The 14,523-nt window shown below is 46.1% G+C and overlaps 1 protein-coding gene across 1 annotated transcript; it reads left to right on the plus strand.

Annotated features, from left to right (window-relative positions):
* Positions 1–12,427: 12,427 nt before the first annotated feature.
* On the plus strand, positions 12,428–13,924 carry LOC119289820 (probable carboxylesterase 5). Its single transcript, XM_037569030.1, has one exon. The coding sequence runs from the start codon at positions 12,458–12,460 to the stop codon at positions 13,727–13,729; it is 1,272 nt and encodes a 423-aa protein (XP_037424927.1). The 5' UTR covers positions 12,428–12,457; the 3' UTR covers positions 13,730–13,924.
* Positions 13,925–14,523: the final 599 nt, after the last annotated feature.

Raw genomic sequence — 14,523 nt, forward strand, 5'->3', positions numbered from 1 at the left:
GGTTGCTTTCTATTTCATTTGTGGCACAAGATGTCATTTTCTTCTCCGTTCGTTTCATTCAACTCTTTTAATTCTTCCGGAGGTATTGCGTTGCTTATGTCGTCAAGTATCTATAGTTAGGCCGAGCGTCACCCACAAAAGTGATCCCGCTATAGTTAGGCATGCCATATTGGAAACAATTCCATGGGTAAATAGTGAACTTTTGTTTGCTAATAGTATACATTATTAGGCATCCAAAGCAGCAAATGTTCAGTTAATTTTTTATGTTCTGAAATTTAAACAACTTACACTCTACTTTTTAGTATTATGCTCATGTAAAACATACCCAAGATGATAATAAGAAGCTACTAAAACCAAAGCATATTAAAAAAATAGAAGGTGGGCTTCTTGAGAACACAATTGGCATGTGAAAGCTGGCAATCAAATCCCATGGTCTGCAACTTACACTTGGCAACTAAATGTGTTTATGGCATGCATCAAATCAAATCGAATCTGGTAAGGAATCAATCGAGCGCCTTCTCTCGCTGAGAAGCCTCAGAAGATATGTAATCACCTGAAACAAACACATTAGATATGAGTACGAGAAATTTCAGGAATCTTGTGTCTAATCACCTTCTGAAAGATCAACGGTAAAATGGCAGTAGAAAAGGCATACTAACTATTACTATTTCTCTCTTGCGCTCAAATAGCTTAATTTGCATCTAAAGCTAGAATAGAAACTCTCTGGACGTGCATACAGTTTAATATGCATGTAGGTATCAACAATCTCCTAAAAATATTTATCAGCAATATATTCCAAACTTGCAAGAATCAGAAGAACCCATTCAACAACTCACGAAGCATGATGCAAAATATAGCAAATTAAAGAGAAAATTATGTACCATATGTACATGCAGATTGCATGACAATAATCTGACCGTTCCGACTGCAACCGAGCCAGAGTCTTCCACTGAAAGATTGCTAGCTATATAAAAGAGATGAGCCATATCTTCACCTAGACGGATATGTGGGAAGTTGCTTGACCTGATGCAAGACAGGAGCACACCCTATTCCTCTGCGCAGACCGGCTGTCATTGCGCCTCTACTCTCTCCTTTCGATTTTGAATATTTTTTTGAGAAATTGGAATACAAATATCAGAACTGTTACCTAAAACTAATTCGGTAGATGATCTAGTAATGGATCTGCATGCCCCCTTCATAAGTTAAAACAGCAAAATAAAAGAAACCATATCAAGATATATGGTTGTTAAAGAGGAGAAATTTGAGAATTACCTCCTGCAAAGCCAGGCATAAATTTCACTGAAGCTCATGGCAACACCATTTACCTTCTTGCTTGTTTACTTTGAACCTGACATTTGACTCCGTGTACAACAGCAAGACGGCCTTCGGCACTGACTGACTCCATTATAGATAGTACAACACGTGTATTGATCTTCCTCTTTCAATCTTAGTGGTGGCTAGTCATAACATCTAGATCGGGGGGCATTGTTTCCCATGTGACTGCGGTTTCACGGACGTGATCCTGCAGTCGAGGAAGATACATGAAGTCAGCTTTGTGTTGCTGCAGCCGAAGAAGATTAGTGAAGCCCGCTTCTGCACTTGCGCATCTGACTGGAAGATCAATGAAGTGTTGATCACATCTACTTGTGCGTCTGACAGAAAACGAGAAAACTAAGTGGTAATAAGTAGCGAGGGTGGCCGGCCTCGTGTGATTGAAATGTGACCTGAGTATTGCGTGGGGGAGGAACGGAATAAGCAGTGAGAATGGCCGGCGGCGTGCGATTAAGATGTGGCCTGAGTATTTGCTGCCAGGGCTATCTTCTATTTAAAAGGAGTCTCCTAATAGTACGTACATAGGGTAGGTCGTGACGGTATTTTTCAATCTGAACCATTATAACGGTATATGTGAGTGTTTTTTTCTATGAGTCTATCCACATCGTAATAATTCGGTCGCACCAGATTAACGTCTTGTAAATTCTAATTAACATGGAAATTTGTTGGGAGTGCCTAATTAGTATAGGTATAGATAGATAGATGTCCAGTATCGTGTTTAATTAGCCTACCGAGGTTAATTGTAGCATCACATATGAAATGGCATCATGAAGCATTTGCATTGCGTTCCTCTCACATTTAATTAGTTAGCGACATATTGATCAGTTCTCTCTTCTGCCATCGGCTCATATGCAGCCACCAGCCAACGCTTCCCTTGTCGTTTGCATTTGCTTTGATCGTGCATGCAAGCATACTCAGGCTCTCCCTTTTCGCACTCCCCCTCTCTCAGTTTATAAGAAGTGCGCGTACTCTTAAGTCGTCAATTTGACCAACCTTATAGAAATCATATATTACAAAAAACATACCATTATAAACTTCAGATGTTTTATTTTCAAACGGTATAATTTTTGTGTTATATATTTTATATTATGGTGATAAAATTGGAAATATTGATATACATGCAGGACTGGCAAATTGAACATTGGTATATGCGCAGGACTTGCAAATTGAAATGGAGGAGTATGGTTGTTTGCGTTTTCTTTGATCGTGCACACCCCGACTCTTCTTTTTTTCTATGCTATACTTAATGCATGTGTCTCTTGGATTGATGGTGCATGCATGCATGCTTTCCTACCGCTGTAATCCCAGCCCTTGTCTAGAAATTCATTATGCTGGAATTTATTCTATTTTGGGACAGCCCAATAACTATTTCAGAAATTTCTAATAAATCTTAGAGGTCCACTTAGCCCATTCGTGCAAGGCAAGGGATACTACTATAGTTTAGTCCCACATTGCTAGTTGAGTGGGAGTTGGACCTCCTTATAAGGGAGGGTTTTTCCCCACTTTGTATGAGCATGAGAACAATAGGGACATCCACGCGCGCTCCTCCTCCGCCGCCCGGCGCGGCACGGCACGGGTTGCGTGAATGAGCGGACACTCAATCCGAACGGCTCTTCTCTTTGGCTGAAGTCAGACAGACGACCCAGAAGATCTTCTTCCTCTCGCCATAAAGTTCCTGAGCATTGCGCTGCTGCTACGATCTTCCCCATCCTGGCTTGCGGCATGCACTGCAACTCGGGACAGTAGGCCTCCGAAACCGCACCTCTTTGAGTCCTGTACGGGAGAAGAGTGATAAGGTTTTTGGGGAGCGCTTTGCGCGACTATTTACTGGTTCATCATGGACATCGACGACCACTTCCCCAACGACGACTTCTTCCCCGACATCGGCAACCTCTTCCACGACATGGCTGGCGAGGATGTCGACACCAAGTCCAGTGCTTCTGCTCCTGCTGCTGTCACGTACGTGTTCTTGTTTTTCCCGTTAGAGGTCCTACCAGAGTTCCTTGTTCTAGTGTTAGTCCTAGATATGTTAGGCTCTACTTCATATATGCAACTTGCTCTTACTGTATGCTTTAGATATGTTTGGCACCATCGCGTAGACGTCCCTAAGTGCGCGCCCCCGCTCCCGCTTGGGAATATGGGTGGCGTATATCATATTCACCGTCTTGATTTGTGGGGGAAACATCTTTTGCCCCCCTATCTTTGGTGGCCGGGGCTCCTCCTTGTCGTCATCGCTTTGCTACCCCTTCTCTTTGCTTCCGGCTTTTGATTTGCTGGCCTGTTTGACCCAGCATTCTCTGTTGGTATGATTAGCTGGTGTACCTGGGGTGCCATGAATTTGACATGGACGATCGAGTATGCGGTCCAAACTGGATGTGCCCGGATCGTTTCTTTTAAATGGTTTTTTTCGTTGTCCGGTCTTAGAGCCACTGAATCCGGCGTTTACGGCGTGTCTTCGGCACTATCGCCATTGTTTCGACGCTTGTGTTTGATGCGTCGGGGCTTGCCGTTGTTATCTCTGGATTTAGAAGTTCCAGGTTTGCTGGAGGTGCTGTTGCTGCGAGCTAGTAAGCTATCCTCGCCCACACAAAAGCGGGTCATAAGCTCTGTGACAGCCGCCATGGATCTCGGCTTTTCTTGTCCCAGGTGTCGGGTGAGCCACTCGTCACGTATATTATGCTTGAAGGCCGCGAGGGCCTCTGCATCCGGACAGTCGACGATTTGGTTCTTTTTAGTTAAGAACCAAGTCCAGAATTTCCTGACTGACTCTCCGGGCTGTTGAGTTATATGAATCAAATCATCGGCATCCGGAGGTCGGACATAAGTGCCTTGGAAGTTGTCAAAGAATGCGTCTTCCAGGTTCTCCCAACTGCCAATAGAGTTATCAGGCAGACTATTCAACCAGTGTCGAGCTGATCCCTTGAGTTTTAGCGGGAGATACTTGATGGCATGGAGGGGAGGGTTGTTTCCATGGACAGCGGGGAGGGTTGTTTCCATAGACAGAACGATAACTGCTGTTTTTCACCTTGAAGCGCAGCTGGGAGGGTTGTTTCCATAGACAGAACGATAACTGTTGTTCTAAAACTGAGCTATGCTATGTAGTGCTTTTGTAGAACGCCTTGTTTTCCCCTATTTAGAAGGCATTTTCTAAAATTGCCCTGGAAGGTTGTGAGCTTCTGAGGCACTTTTCAAAAGTGTAGTAAACACCATGACTTTGAGGTGTTTAGCAAAAACACTGGCAAAAAACTCCTCCTGATGGCATACGTGTTGTAGTGAGCGGACGGCCGCAGGGGTGCTTGACGTGCTGGGGTAGAACAAGGGGTCCCACTGCGGGTATCACTGGGGGATGGGGCATGGTGCAACCCATTTAATGCAGACATATATAAAACATGCATGCCCTACCTCGATGCGAGTGACTCTGTGTTATAGTGGATAGAGCGCGCTCTCGGTCCGACTCGGGCTCAGGTTCGAATCGTGGCGGCAACATCATTTTTTGGTTCCATTTTATTTGTTTAAAGGCGAAAGAGTATAAAGTTTTAGTATCCTAATTTTACAATTGAATCAGACTGTTGTGCTGGTTGGGAGGTGTGTGCGTAATGCGCCAGGTCTACGGTTCGAACCCCGCCTACGCAAGATTTTTAGTTTTTCGCAAAAGGTATGTGTGTTATTAATAGTAGTGCAAGGGAAAGAATATAAGGCTTCGGTATCCAATTTTAACCACTGAATGAGACTGGTGTAGTGGCTGGGAGGTTTGTCCGTAACGCGATAGGTCGACGGTTCGAATCCCGGCCGCGCAAGATTTTTACAAACTTGCAACACCCACAATGCGGCTATATCTCCCACATGTCGAGGCATGACTTAGATGCATAACCGCATTGTGGTTTTGTCGCAAGAAGGGTCATCTTCACACAATCTCATGTAATGAACAAGAAAGGGATAAATAGAGTTGGCTTACAATCTCCACTTCACAGAAAGATCATATAATTCATACATCATTCAGAGAAATCCAGATGAAAAGAAGATAACCCCAAATGCTACATCCCCGATCGTCCCAACTGGGAAGATAACCCCAAATGCTAGATCCCCAATCGTCCCAACTGGGATCCACTACTGATCATCAGGAAAAGACACGTAGTAACGACCAAGGTCATCGTCGAACTCCCACTTGAGTTCGTAGCTTCACCTGCACTGGTATCATCGGCACCTGCAACTGTTTGGAAGTATCTGTGAGTCACGAGGACTCAGCAATCTCAAAACCCGTGAGATCAAGACTATTTAAGCTTATGGGTAGGATGTGGTAATGAGGTGGAGTTGTAGCAATTGATAAGCAAAATATGATGGCTAAAGGCGAGTACAAGAGTAAGAAGAGAAACTACGCAACGGTCGTGAAGCTAGAAGTGATCAAGAGGTGATCCTGAAACTACTTATGTTCAAACATAACCCAAACCGTGTTCACTTCCTGGACTCCGCCGAAAAGTGACCATCACGGCTGCACATGCGGTTGATACATTTTAATTAAGTCAATTGTCAAGTTCTGTAAAACCGGATATTAACAAATTCTCATCTGCCACATAACCGCGGGCACGGCTTTCGAAAGTTTATACCCTGTAGGGGTGTCCCAACTTAGCCCATTATAAGATCTCACGAACAACGAAGGATATTCCCTCTCCCGGGAAGACCCGATCAGTCTCAGAATCCCGGTTACAAGATATTTCGGCAATGGTAAAACAAGACCAGCAAGACCGCCCGACTGTGCCAACAAATCCTGATAGGAGCTGCACATATCTTGTTCCCAGGGCACAACGGATAGGTCAGCCTACGAGTAAAACCAGACCTTGAGTTGCCCCGTGGTGGCCCCGCAGTCTGCCTGTTTTGGACCAACACTCAAAGGAGCACTAGCCCGGAGGGTTAAAATAAAGATGACCCTCAGGTTAATTACTCCCAAGGGAAAGGTTATAGGTTGTTAGGCAAATGTAAAACCAAGATTGGGCCTTGCTGGAGGAGTTTTATTCAAAGCGAACCGTCAATGGGTTCCCATAAACCCAGCCGCGTAAGGAACACAAAATCAAGGAACATAACACCGGTATGACGGAACCTAAGGTGGAAAGAGTGAAACAAAACACCAGGCATAAGGCCGAGCCTTCCACCCTTTATCAAGTATATAGATGCATTAATCAAATAAGAGATATTGTGATATCCCAACATAATCATATTCCAACATGGAGCAATCTTCAACTTCACCTGCAACTAACACCGCTATAAGAGGGGATGAGCAAAAGCGGTAACATAACCAAATAACGGTTTGCTAGGAAGGGTGAAAAAGGTCAGAGGCTGACATGGCAAAATGGAAGACATGGTAAACAAGTGATAGGTAGCGCAGCATATCGATAGAATGAAGCAACTAGCAAGCAAAGATAGAAGTGATATCGAGGGTAATGGTCATCTTGTCTGAGATCCCGCAAAGAAGAAGAACGAGTCCAAGAAGTAGACGAACCAACGTAGTCGAACGGATCCTCAAAAATGCAACGTTACCAGAACTATCAAGGAGAAGCGCAAACGGAAAGAAGCAAACGACATGGTAAACAACCATCACATAAGCATGGCATGATGCAAAAATAAGTATGATGCATGTCCGGTTTAAAAGGCATGGCATGGCAAAGTGCACAAACAACACTACAAGTTAAGTGGAGCTCAATATGTAACGAGTTGCATATTGACGAAACACCACATTCAAGTTATTTAGTTCGCTCTCGTTTAGGTACACAACAATATTGAGAAATTTTAAACATGGCAAGAGGTGAAGCATAATTAAACTAACTATTTAGGCAAGTTTAAATGAGGCCAGAAACAACAAACAACAATTCCGGAAAATCCTCATGTCCATATTTCGAATTTGGTACTGTTCTGCCCTAAACCATATTTTATTGTTGTTAAATAGGACAATAAAGCGAACCAAGTTAATCTATGCATTTTTTCACCCCATTTACATATAAAGTTTATTAAAATTGGAGCTACGGTTATTTAGTTATGAAATAAAACATTTTAGCATGTCATTTATGCGAAAATAAAGCAAACAACAAGTTTAAGCATTTTAACATGGATGAAAGCATCATAATGTGAAACTAGATGAAATTCTAAGCATTTTACATATATAGATCATTTTAAATCGACGCACGGTTGTGGAGTTATTATATGCATGATGTTGAGGGTTTTTCTGTAAAACTGTAAAACCTAGGATAAATGCTAAAATCGCAACAGGAAAAACACACACGCAGCGGGCCGAATCTGACTAGACCTAGTGTACAGGAGAGGGCTGGAGGGGGCTGCTTGATAACCAACAAGTGTAGGGATCGCAACAGCTTTCGAGGGTAAAGTATTCAACCCAAATTTATTGATTCGACACAAGGGGAGCCAAAGAATATTCTTGAGTATTAGCAGTTGAGTTGTCAATTCAACCACACCTGGATAACTTAGTATCTGCAGCAAGGTATTTAGTAGCAAAATAGTATGATAGTAATGGTAACGGTGGTAAAAGGTAAAGATAGTAATAACAATATTTTTGGTGTCGGGGAGATACACAATTCTTCAAAACTGAATGTTCTTTAAATAATCCATTAATTCCTCAGGAGAACATGTTGTTAATGATTGTGCAGGTCTAATAAATGAATGTATTCATCGCAAAAAAAATGGATGTATCAAGTCGGACATGAAAAGGAAATTAATAAAGAAAGACTTGTGCGTAGTACGTATATAGGACAGGGATAGCTACCATACTGTACGTGCACATGCATAAAGATCGTTGGTCCTTCGTCGTGAGCGATAGCTATCGTACGTCCAACGATTATTTGAACGCACATGGTGGACTCAGCGAGCGAGAGGTGAGTCAATTCTGCATGTGCACCATCCAACAAAGCCACCACGTACGTACGTGACCACATGAGATACATGTGAACTTGCATCTACAAATGCCATCAGAATGCATTGAAATTGTCAAGGCTTCACAGAACCAGTGTTTGGTAGTACTAACAAAATAACACGGACGTACCTGCTCACGAACGACGACAAAGACCGGCAGTGCAACGTGTGAGAACACTCCTTCGCAGTCGCGCTGGACGTTGTCGGTCATGTGCAAAAGGACCCACCCCTGTGTGCCTGCACCCTCCCACAATCTCTACCCTCCCCTTGATTCAACTTGTTCGGATCACGCTGTACGGATCGCGGAAACCATCCAACGTCGGTCTGTATCAGTCCACTGGGTGGTCCGGACGCGATTTTTTTCACAAACTGGAGACAAACGTGGAGAGGTTTGCGAGAGTCCGGATCGCTCTCAAGGCCGTTTCTGACCGCCCTGGCTAACCAAAACCCCATCCCCACTCTCGCGCGCGCTTCACGCCCGGCGCTATCTACTCGCATTCATGTCGCTGTAGAGCGCGTCGCTCCACATTGAAGGCGGCTCACGGCGGACACGACCTCTCATTGTCTCCGCCATTCAAGCGGCACGCCGGCCAAGGGTGCCGCCTGTTGCACGCCCGGCTCAACACGCCTTCTCACCGCATTCAAACACATCCATTAAACCCGCATGGAGGCCGAGAAATCTACTTCGGCCACACGTTCGTTCATCAGCGGGCTGACATTAAACGCAACGCCGACCGAGCTCCTTCCATTAGCCCTCTATTTAAACGAGGCCACACACTGGGCAAAAATCGCACCCTCCGCCGCCTCCCCATCTACTCCTTCCATTTTCTCCACTCTTCCGATGGTTTTCGAAGAGTAGTTCTCCGGCATACAAGCCGGCTAGGTGGCCTGCCGGATGCGGGCGAGGAAGTTCACTGCTCCACCTCCCCCGCCTAACCCGGCGGAGCCAGTTGTCGCGGTCCCAAGCTGGCGCGTGGTTCAGCAACCCGTCGCTCAAGGCCAGCTCGAGGAGGAGTAGCAAGTTGCTCCACGCCGGCACAGCTGGGAGCACAGGGGCATAGGTATCGCCGCATCCAGTGCATGCGACCGCGCCAACCGCCGTCGACGCGTGCGTAGCCGCGCCATACACGCAGAGAAAGAAACCAACGGCGTGGATGTCGATGAGGTGGCGGCCAGCACATCCGCGCCCGTTGCCATCATTGAGGAGAAGTAGAAACCGGGAGGCCGCCGCCGCTTGGGTCCTATGGAGGCTAGCGCCGGTGAGCCGGCCGGTTCTCCTTTCTGTCAGACCACCCTGGGCACCCGCCTGAGCTCCATGGAAGAACCCTTCCCCTCCGGCTAAAGCACCCTCCTTGCCTCTCAGCTGAGCGGCACGGCCGGACATAGGGAAGATACATGGGAAGAATATACCTTCGGGGCACCGAATTGCTGGACATGGGGAAGACAAGCCACGGCCAGCCGTAGACTAGTGTAGCATATCCGTGTCAAGGGAGTGGAGCTCCGTGAGACCGTACGTGCACATAGTTTTACCTTTTTAGTTGAAAATATATGCAAAATGTAACCCTATTGGTCCGGTTTATATGAATATGTCATGTTTATATGAAATCCGGCCTTGTTTGCATGAATTTCATCCGGTTTGCTAAAAAAGAGTTTGAAATGTACGCGACTAGCATGGGATGGCGTCATCCCGCTTCCATGTCCGTGAACTGGCCCCCCTGTTCGCGGATGGATGCGGGAGAAAATTTACCAGTTGCTGTCGAAGATGGCCTAAAAGATGGATGTACATATCTATTAGTAAAGAAAGACTTGTGCTATGTGCATAGGACAGGATAGCGACCGTAGTGTACATGCGCATGCAGATGAACGGAGGAACAAACAACGAAGCTGTCTCTTCCACGTACCACGATCATTCAATCTAGCGGCCCTCGCCCAGTCAATCGGAGGCATGTTTTTCGTCCCTCGTATGGCAGGATTCAACAAACAATGCATGGTGTGTCCCCTCAAGATAGCTATCGTCATACTACGTCCAACAAAGCCAGCATGTTGGTCAAGTGCCTACTTGCTCGGATGTGTCCCCTCAAACAAACCATGTGAGCTGTCTACTTGCTTGGATGTGTATGTGTATACATATCATATGTGAGCCGATCGGAGTGTGTACGCAGCTAGGCACTACGTACGTGACGCACACGAGGTAACAAAGCCAGCATGACATGCATGTGTACGTGCATCTAGAGTTTGGTAACCAATTCACACGGTTGTACTACCTAGTTACGACCGACGATAAAGACCGGCAGTGCTACATGTGACCGTGAGAAGTCCTTTCACAGTCGCGCGTTGAACGTGCGGTCTAGCTTCACAACATTAGACGATGTCGGTCAAGTCGTCCCATAGGTAATCTCTTGCCCATGAATGTAAATCAGAGGGCCCGGCGTGTCTTTCAGTGTCTCTCACACTATTTTTGGTAAAAAGAAAAATTTGATTTTGTACGCTTGTGTCGGAAATCGAGCACCTCAAGTTATTACTACTACCTCCGTCTCGGTGTATACTTCATTCGCGTAGTTCTAGATCAATAATTTAACTATCATATTTATTATATGTAACACAAAATATATATTTAGAAACTACATCCGTGTAGAAATCTAGTGATATACTTTTCATGATATATAAAACATATTTAATTCTTTAAATCGATGACCTAGAACTACGCGAATAACTTATACACCGAGATTGAGGGAGTATAAATAACTAGGCTAATATTACTATTACCTTCCGCGAGGTAAGATGTTGTTAATGATTGTGTATTGGTAATATGGAACTTTTAGTTGAACAAATATGAAAATAAATTATACTGTTACCAAATCATGAAGGTATAAATAAGGTAATACATAGTATCAGTTCTAATACAAGTTATATTTGCCACCTTCCCACTTTGATTTCTCTCTATTTTTACGGGGAACCAATTTGATTTCTCACAAGTTAATTAGTTGGCAGAAGCATGGTTTTTTCTTTTGGCATTTTTCTAGTAGGAAATATAATTTCAATTATTACTCCCTCTGTCGCATAATATAAGATGTTATATTTTGGGATGAAGTGAGTATTCATTTACTGAAGAAAATAATGCCATTTTTTAATAATAAATAGCCATGCAGTATTTTTTTTTTTGCGGGAAAAAAAAACTGCATGATGCAAGGTAGGTGGCACAATGTACTGACAGATAATTATGATTTGTCACAAGGTAGGTGGCAGAAACATGTACTAATTTTGATGCAAAGTTGGTGCAAGGAAACAACCTCCTTAATAGAATGCTTATTAGACTTGTCCCTGGACAATAAACTATTAGATGTGTGATGATTTCATCTCAATGTTGTGGGGATGATTCTGGATGGGTGGTCGGTGGCGCGTGGAGGACTGGGTGGATCAACTAGATCTGATGCGGGGAAGTGAGAGCAGTGTCGCGCCAATGCCTTGTTCCAGGCGATGGTAAGAGCTGGTGGTGGCGATGTCTGCGGACGTCCTTAGATTGTCGAAAGCATTGTTGTGGTGTTGTGCTCCTCTACTTATCCCAGGCCATGGGTTCCTTTGGAAACCTTGGCTACTTCACAAGGTCAGATGATGACGACGCCTTGCATCATGTCGTCAATGGGGCATAATTTTGAGATTCAGGACCAACCGAAGGGAAGAAAAGCGTTTCGTTACCGTCAAAGGCTAGGTGGATGCGGGATGCGTGACAGATTGAGTCGTCGAAAGGTTGTGGTCACTTTGTTGCAGTGGAGTCATAATTGTGTGACAGTGAGGTTCAGATGGGAACGATGCCAAGCGGCTGGTGGCCTAGCTCAGTGATCCTACACGACACAGGATTGCATGGTCCCTCGTCCTAGTTCATTATCGGATTCGTCGTTGCGTATACCTCGCGGCTTTTGCAATGTGGCCTTTGTCGGCGTTAAAGTTTGAGTCTCTTACTCGTTGACAAGTGATGAAGATGATGCCAACACACAACCTCGACGATGTCTTCTTCACAACAGTGTTTGTGTTGTTTCAATATACTCCTACTATATTTTAACTTGGTCACGAGTACAATATATATACTAGTACTATTAGTTAGTACAGGGCCGTGCTGTGAAGAAAATGGCTCTATAAATTCCGTAGCCAACGACGCGGCAGCGGCACAACTCAAAACAAGAGTTCCAAAGTGAAGCAGCTCAACCGCGCCATGCATGCAAACAAGGAGAACGACGGACGTAACATCTCCGTGGACATGTACCCGTTCATACGCGAGTACAAGGACGGAAGCATCGAGCGTTTCCTGCGCAGCCCATTCGTGCTGGCGTCGTCGGATCAGGCCGGCAACCGTGGAGTGGCAACGAGGGACGTCGTCGTCGACAAGGCCACCGGCGTGTCTGTGCGCCTGTTCCTCCCGTCCCGTGCCGCCGAGACCGCAGGCAGGAATCGGCTTCCTCTCGTCCTCTACGTCCATGGCGGCTCGTTCTGCACGGAGAGCGCTTTCGGCCGTACGTACCACCGCTACGCGACCTCCCTCGCCGCCAGCGCCGGAGCCCTCGTCGTGTCGGTGGAGTACCGTCTAGCGCCGGAGTTCCCCATACCTGCGGCCTACGACGACGCGTGGGCCGCGCTCCAGTGGGCGGCGTCCTTGTCCGACCCGTGGCTGGCCAGCTACGCCGACACTGCACGCACGTTCCTGGCCGGCGACAGCGCCGGCGGCAACATCGTTTACCAGACCGCAGTCCGCGCCAGCCACGAAGTCAACGACGACATGATGAACATTGCGGGCCTGATCATGGTGCACCCTTACTTCTGGGGAGCCAATCGGCTGCCCTCGGAGCTCGCGTGGGCGGACGACAGCGAGGGTGCCGCGGCGGTGTTCCCACCGTACGGGGTGGACCGGCTGTGGCCATTCGTCACGGCCGGCCAGGCCGGCAACGACGACCCCCGAATCGATCCTCCGGCCTCGGAGATCTCATCGCTGGCTTGCCGCCGCGTGCTCATCGCCGTTGCCGGCAAGGATACTCTGCGGGAGCGCGGCCTCGACATGGCGGCCAGCATGCTTGATCACGACGCGCCGTGGCCTTGGATGATGCAGGGGCGCCGCGAGGTGACGGTGGTGGAGTCGGAGGGCGAGGACCACGGCTTCCACCTCTACAGTCCGCTGAGGGCCACCAGCAAGAGGATCATGGGGAGCATCGTGGAGTTCATAAACCAGCAGCCCAACTCGTCGCCTGCTAATCCTATGGTGCTTGGAGTGCCGACGACGCCGTTCAAGGACGTGTTTGGGTATGGCATGGCCATGAAGTCCTGGGGCACACGCTCCAGTCTCGCTAGTAACAGTGCTACTTACCTGAAAATTGGAAGGGTTGGGCCATCCAACAAAATCTCAGTTCTACTGCCGATGCCTGCTGGTAACGCTCGTCACAAACGTCCATTTTCTGCTGCTGTTCCGTGGAGTTGTGTGATCAACTTTTTCTAGATGACGGCCGGCCTGATAACGCACACATAAATTAATATCTCATTCAGACTCACTCCAGAGGGTCTGTGCCAAGGCTATGCCCTTCTCCTACGTATACTAGTACACTAAATAAAACACAAAGAGTCTGCTACGTAGTATTAACAGATTTGCTATTTCACATCTAGATGTGAAATAGCTATATCACATCTAATTTGCCTGCCGTTGGATTTTCACGTGCTAAGATTCGTGTTTCTCGTCGATCGCCTGGCTTGTCGCTTGTCGCGGTGCGTTCTGGTCAGCGATGTTTATTAGTAGCGAGGCCCAGCAAGAATTGTTAGATGGGCCGGTTGTGTTTTGTTTGGCTTTTCTCGTTTGACTCATGCGACTTTTGATCCTTAGAAAGACTCACGACGGCTGTACGAGGGTTTGTCACGAGAGTGCTACAAATCCATGTGTCCCAATCCTTTTATGGCTAACTAAAAACACATGAATGGATTGACTCTCTAGTCTCCCATTTCTGTTACATTTTTAAGCACCATGCAGTTGCGCTATCTCCTTTTACCAACATTTCATTTTATATTCAGGTTAAAAAAACATTTAATTTATTTAATTTAATTTGTCTTTTTTCTATCGCCCAAATAATATCCTAGCGAGACCACCTGATCAAAGTTCGGTGTTGTAAGTTCCGCGCATACTAGATGTTGTTTGTTGGATTTTTATTGTTTTAATTTTCCACAAACTCTTGATCTCATGTTGGCGGCCGATGTATTCCTATGTCACCTTGTTTTGTTTGTTCACTTGTGAGGTCTTTTTTT

The sequence above is a fragment of the Triticum dicoccoides genome, chromosome 4A (assembly GCF_002162155.2).
Source record: "Triticum dicoccoides isolate Atlit2015 ecotype Zavitan chromosome 4A, WEW_v2.0, whole genome shotgun sequence".
In the NCBI taxonomy this organism is placed as follows: Eukaryota; Viridiplantae; Streptophyta; class Magnoliopsida; order Poales; family Poaceae; genus Triticum; species Triticum dicoccoides.

What these genes read in the sequence shown, in the direction of transcription:
- LOC119289820 (XM_037569030.1), top strand. Translation starts at nt 12,458, where the DNA reads ATGCATGCAAACAAGGAGAACGACGGACGTAACATCTCCGTGGACATG.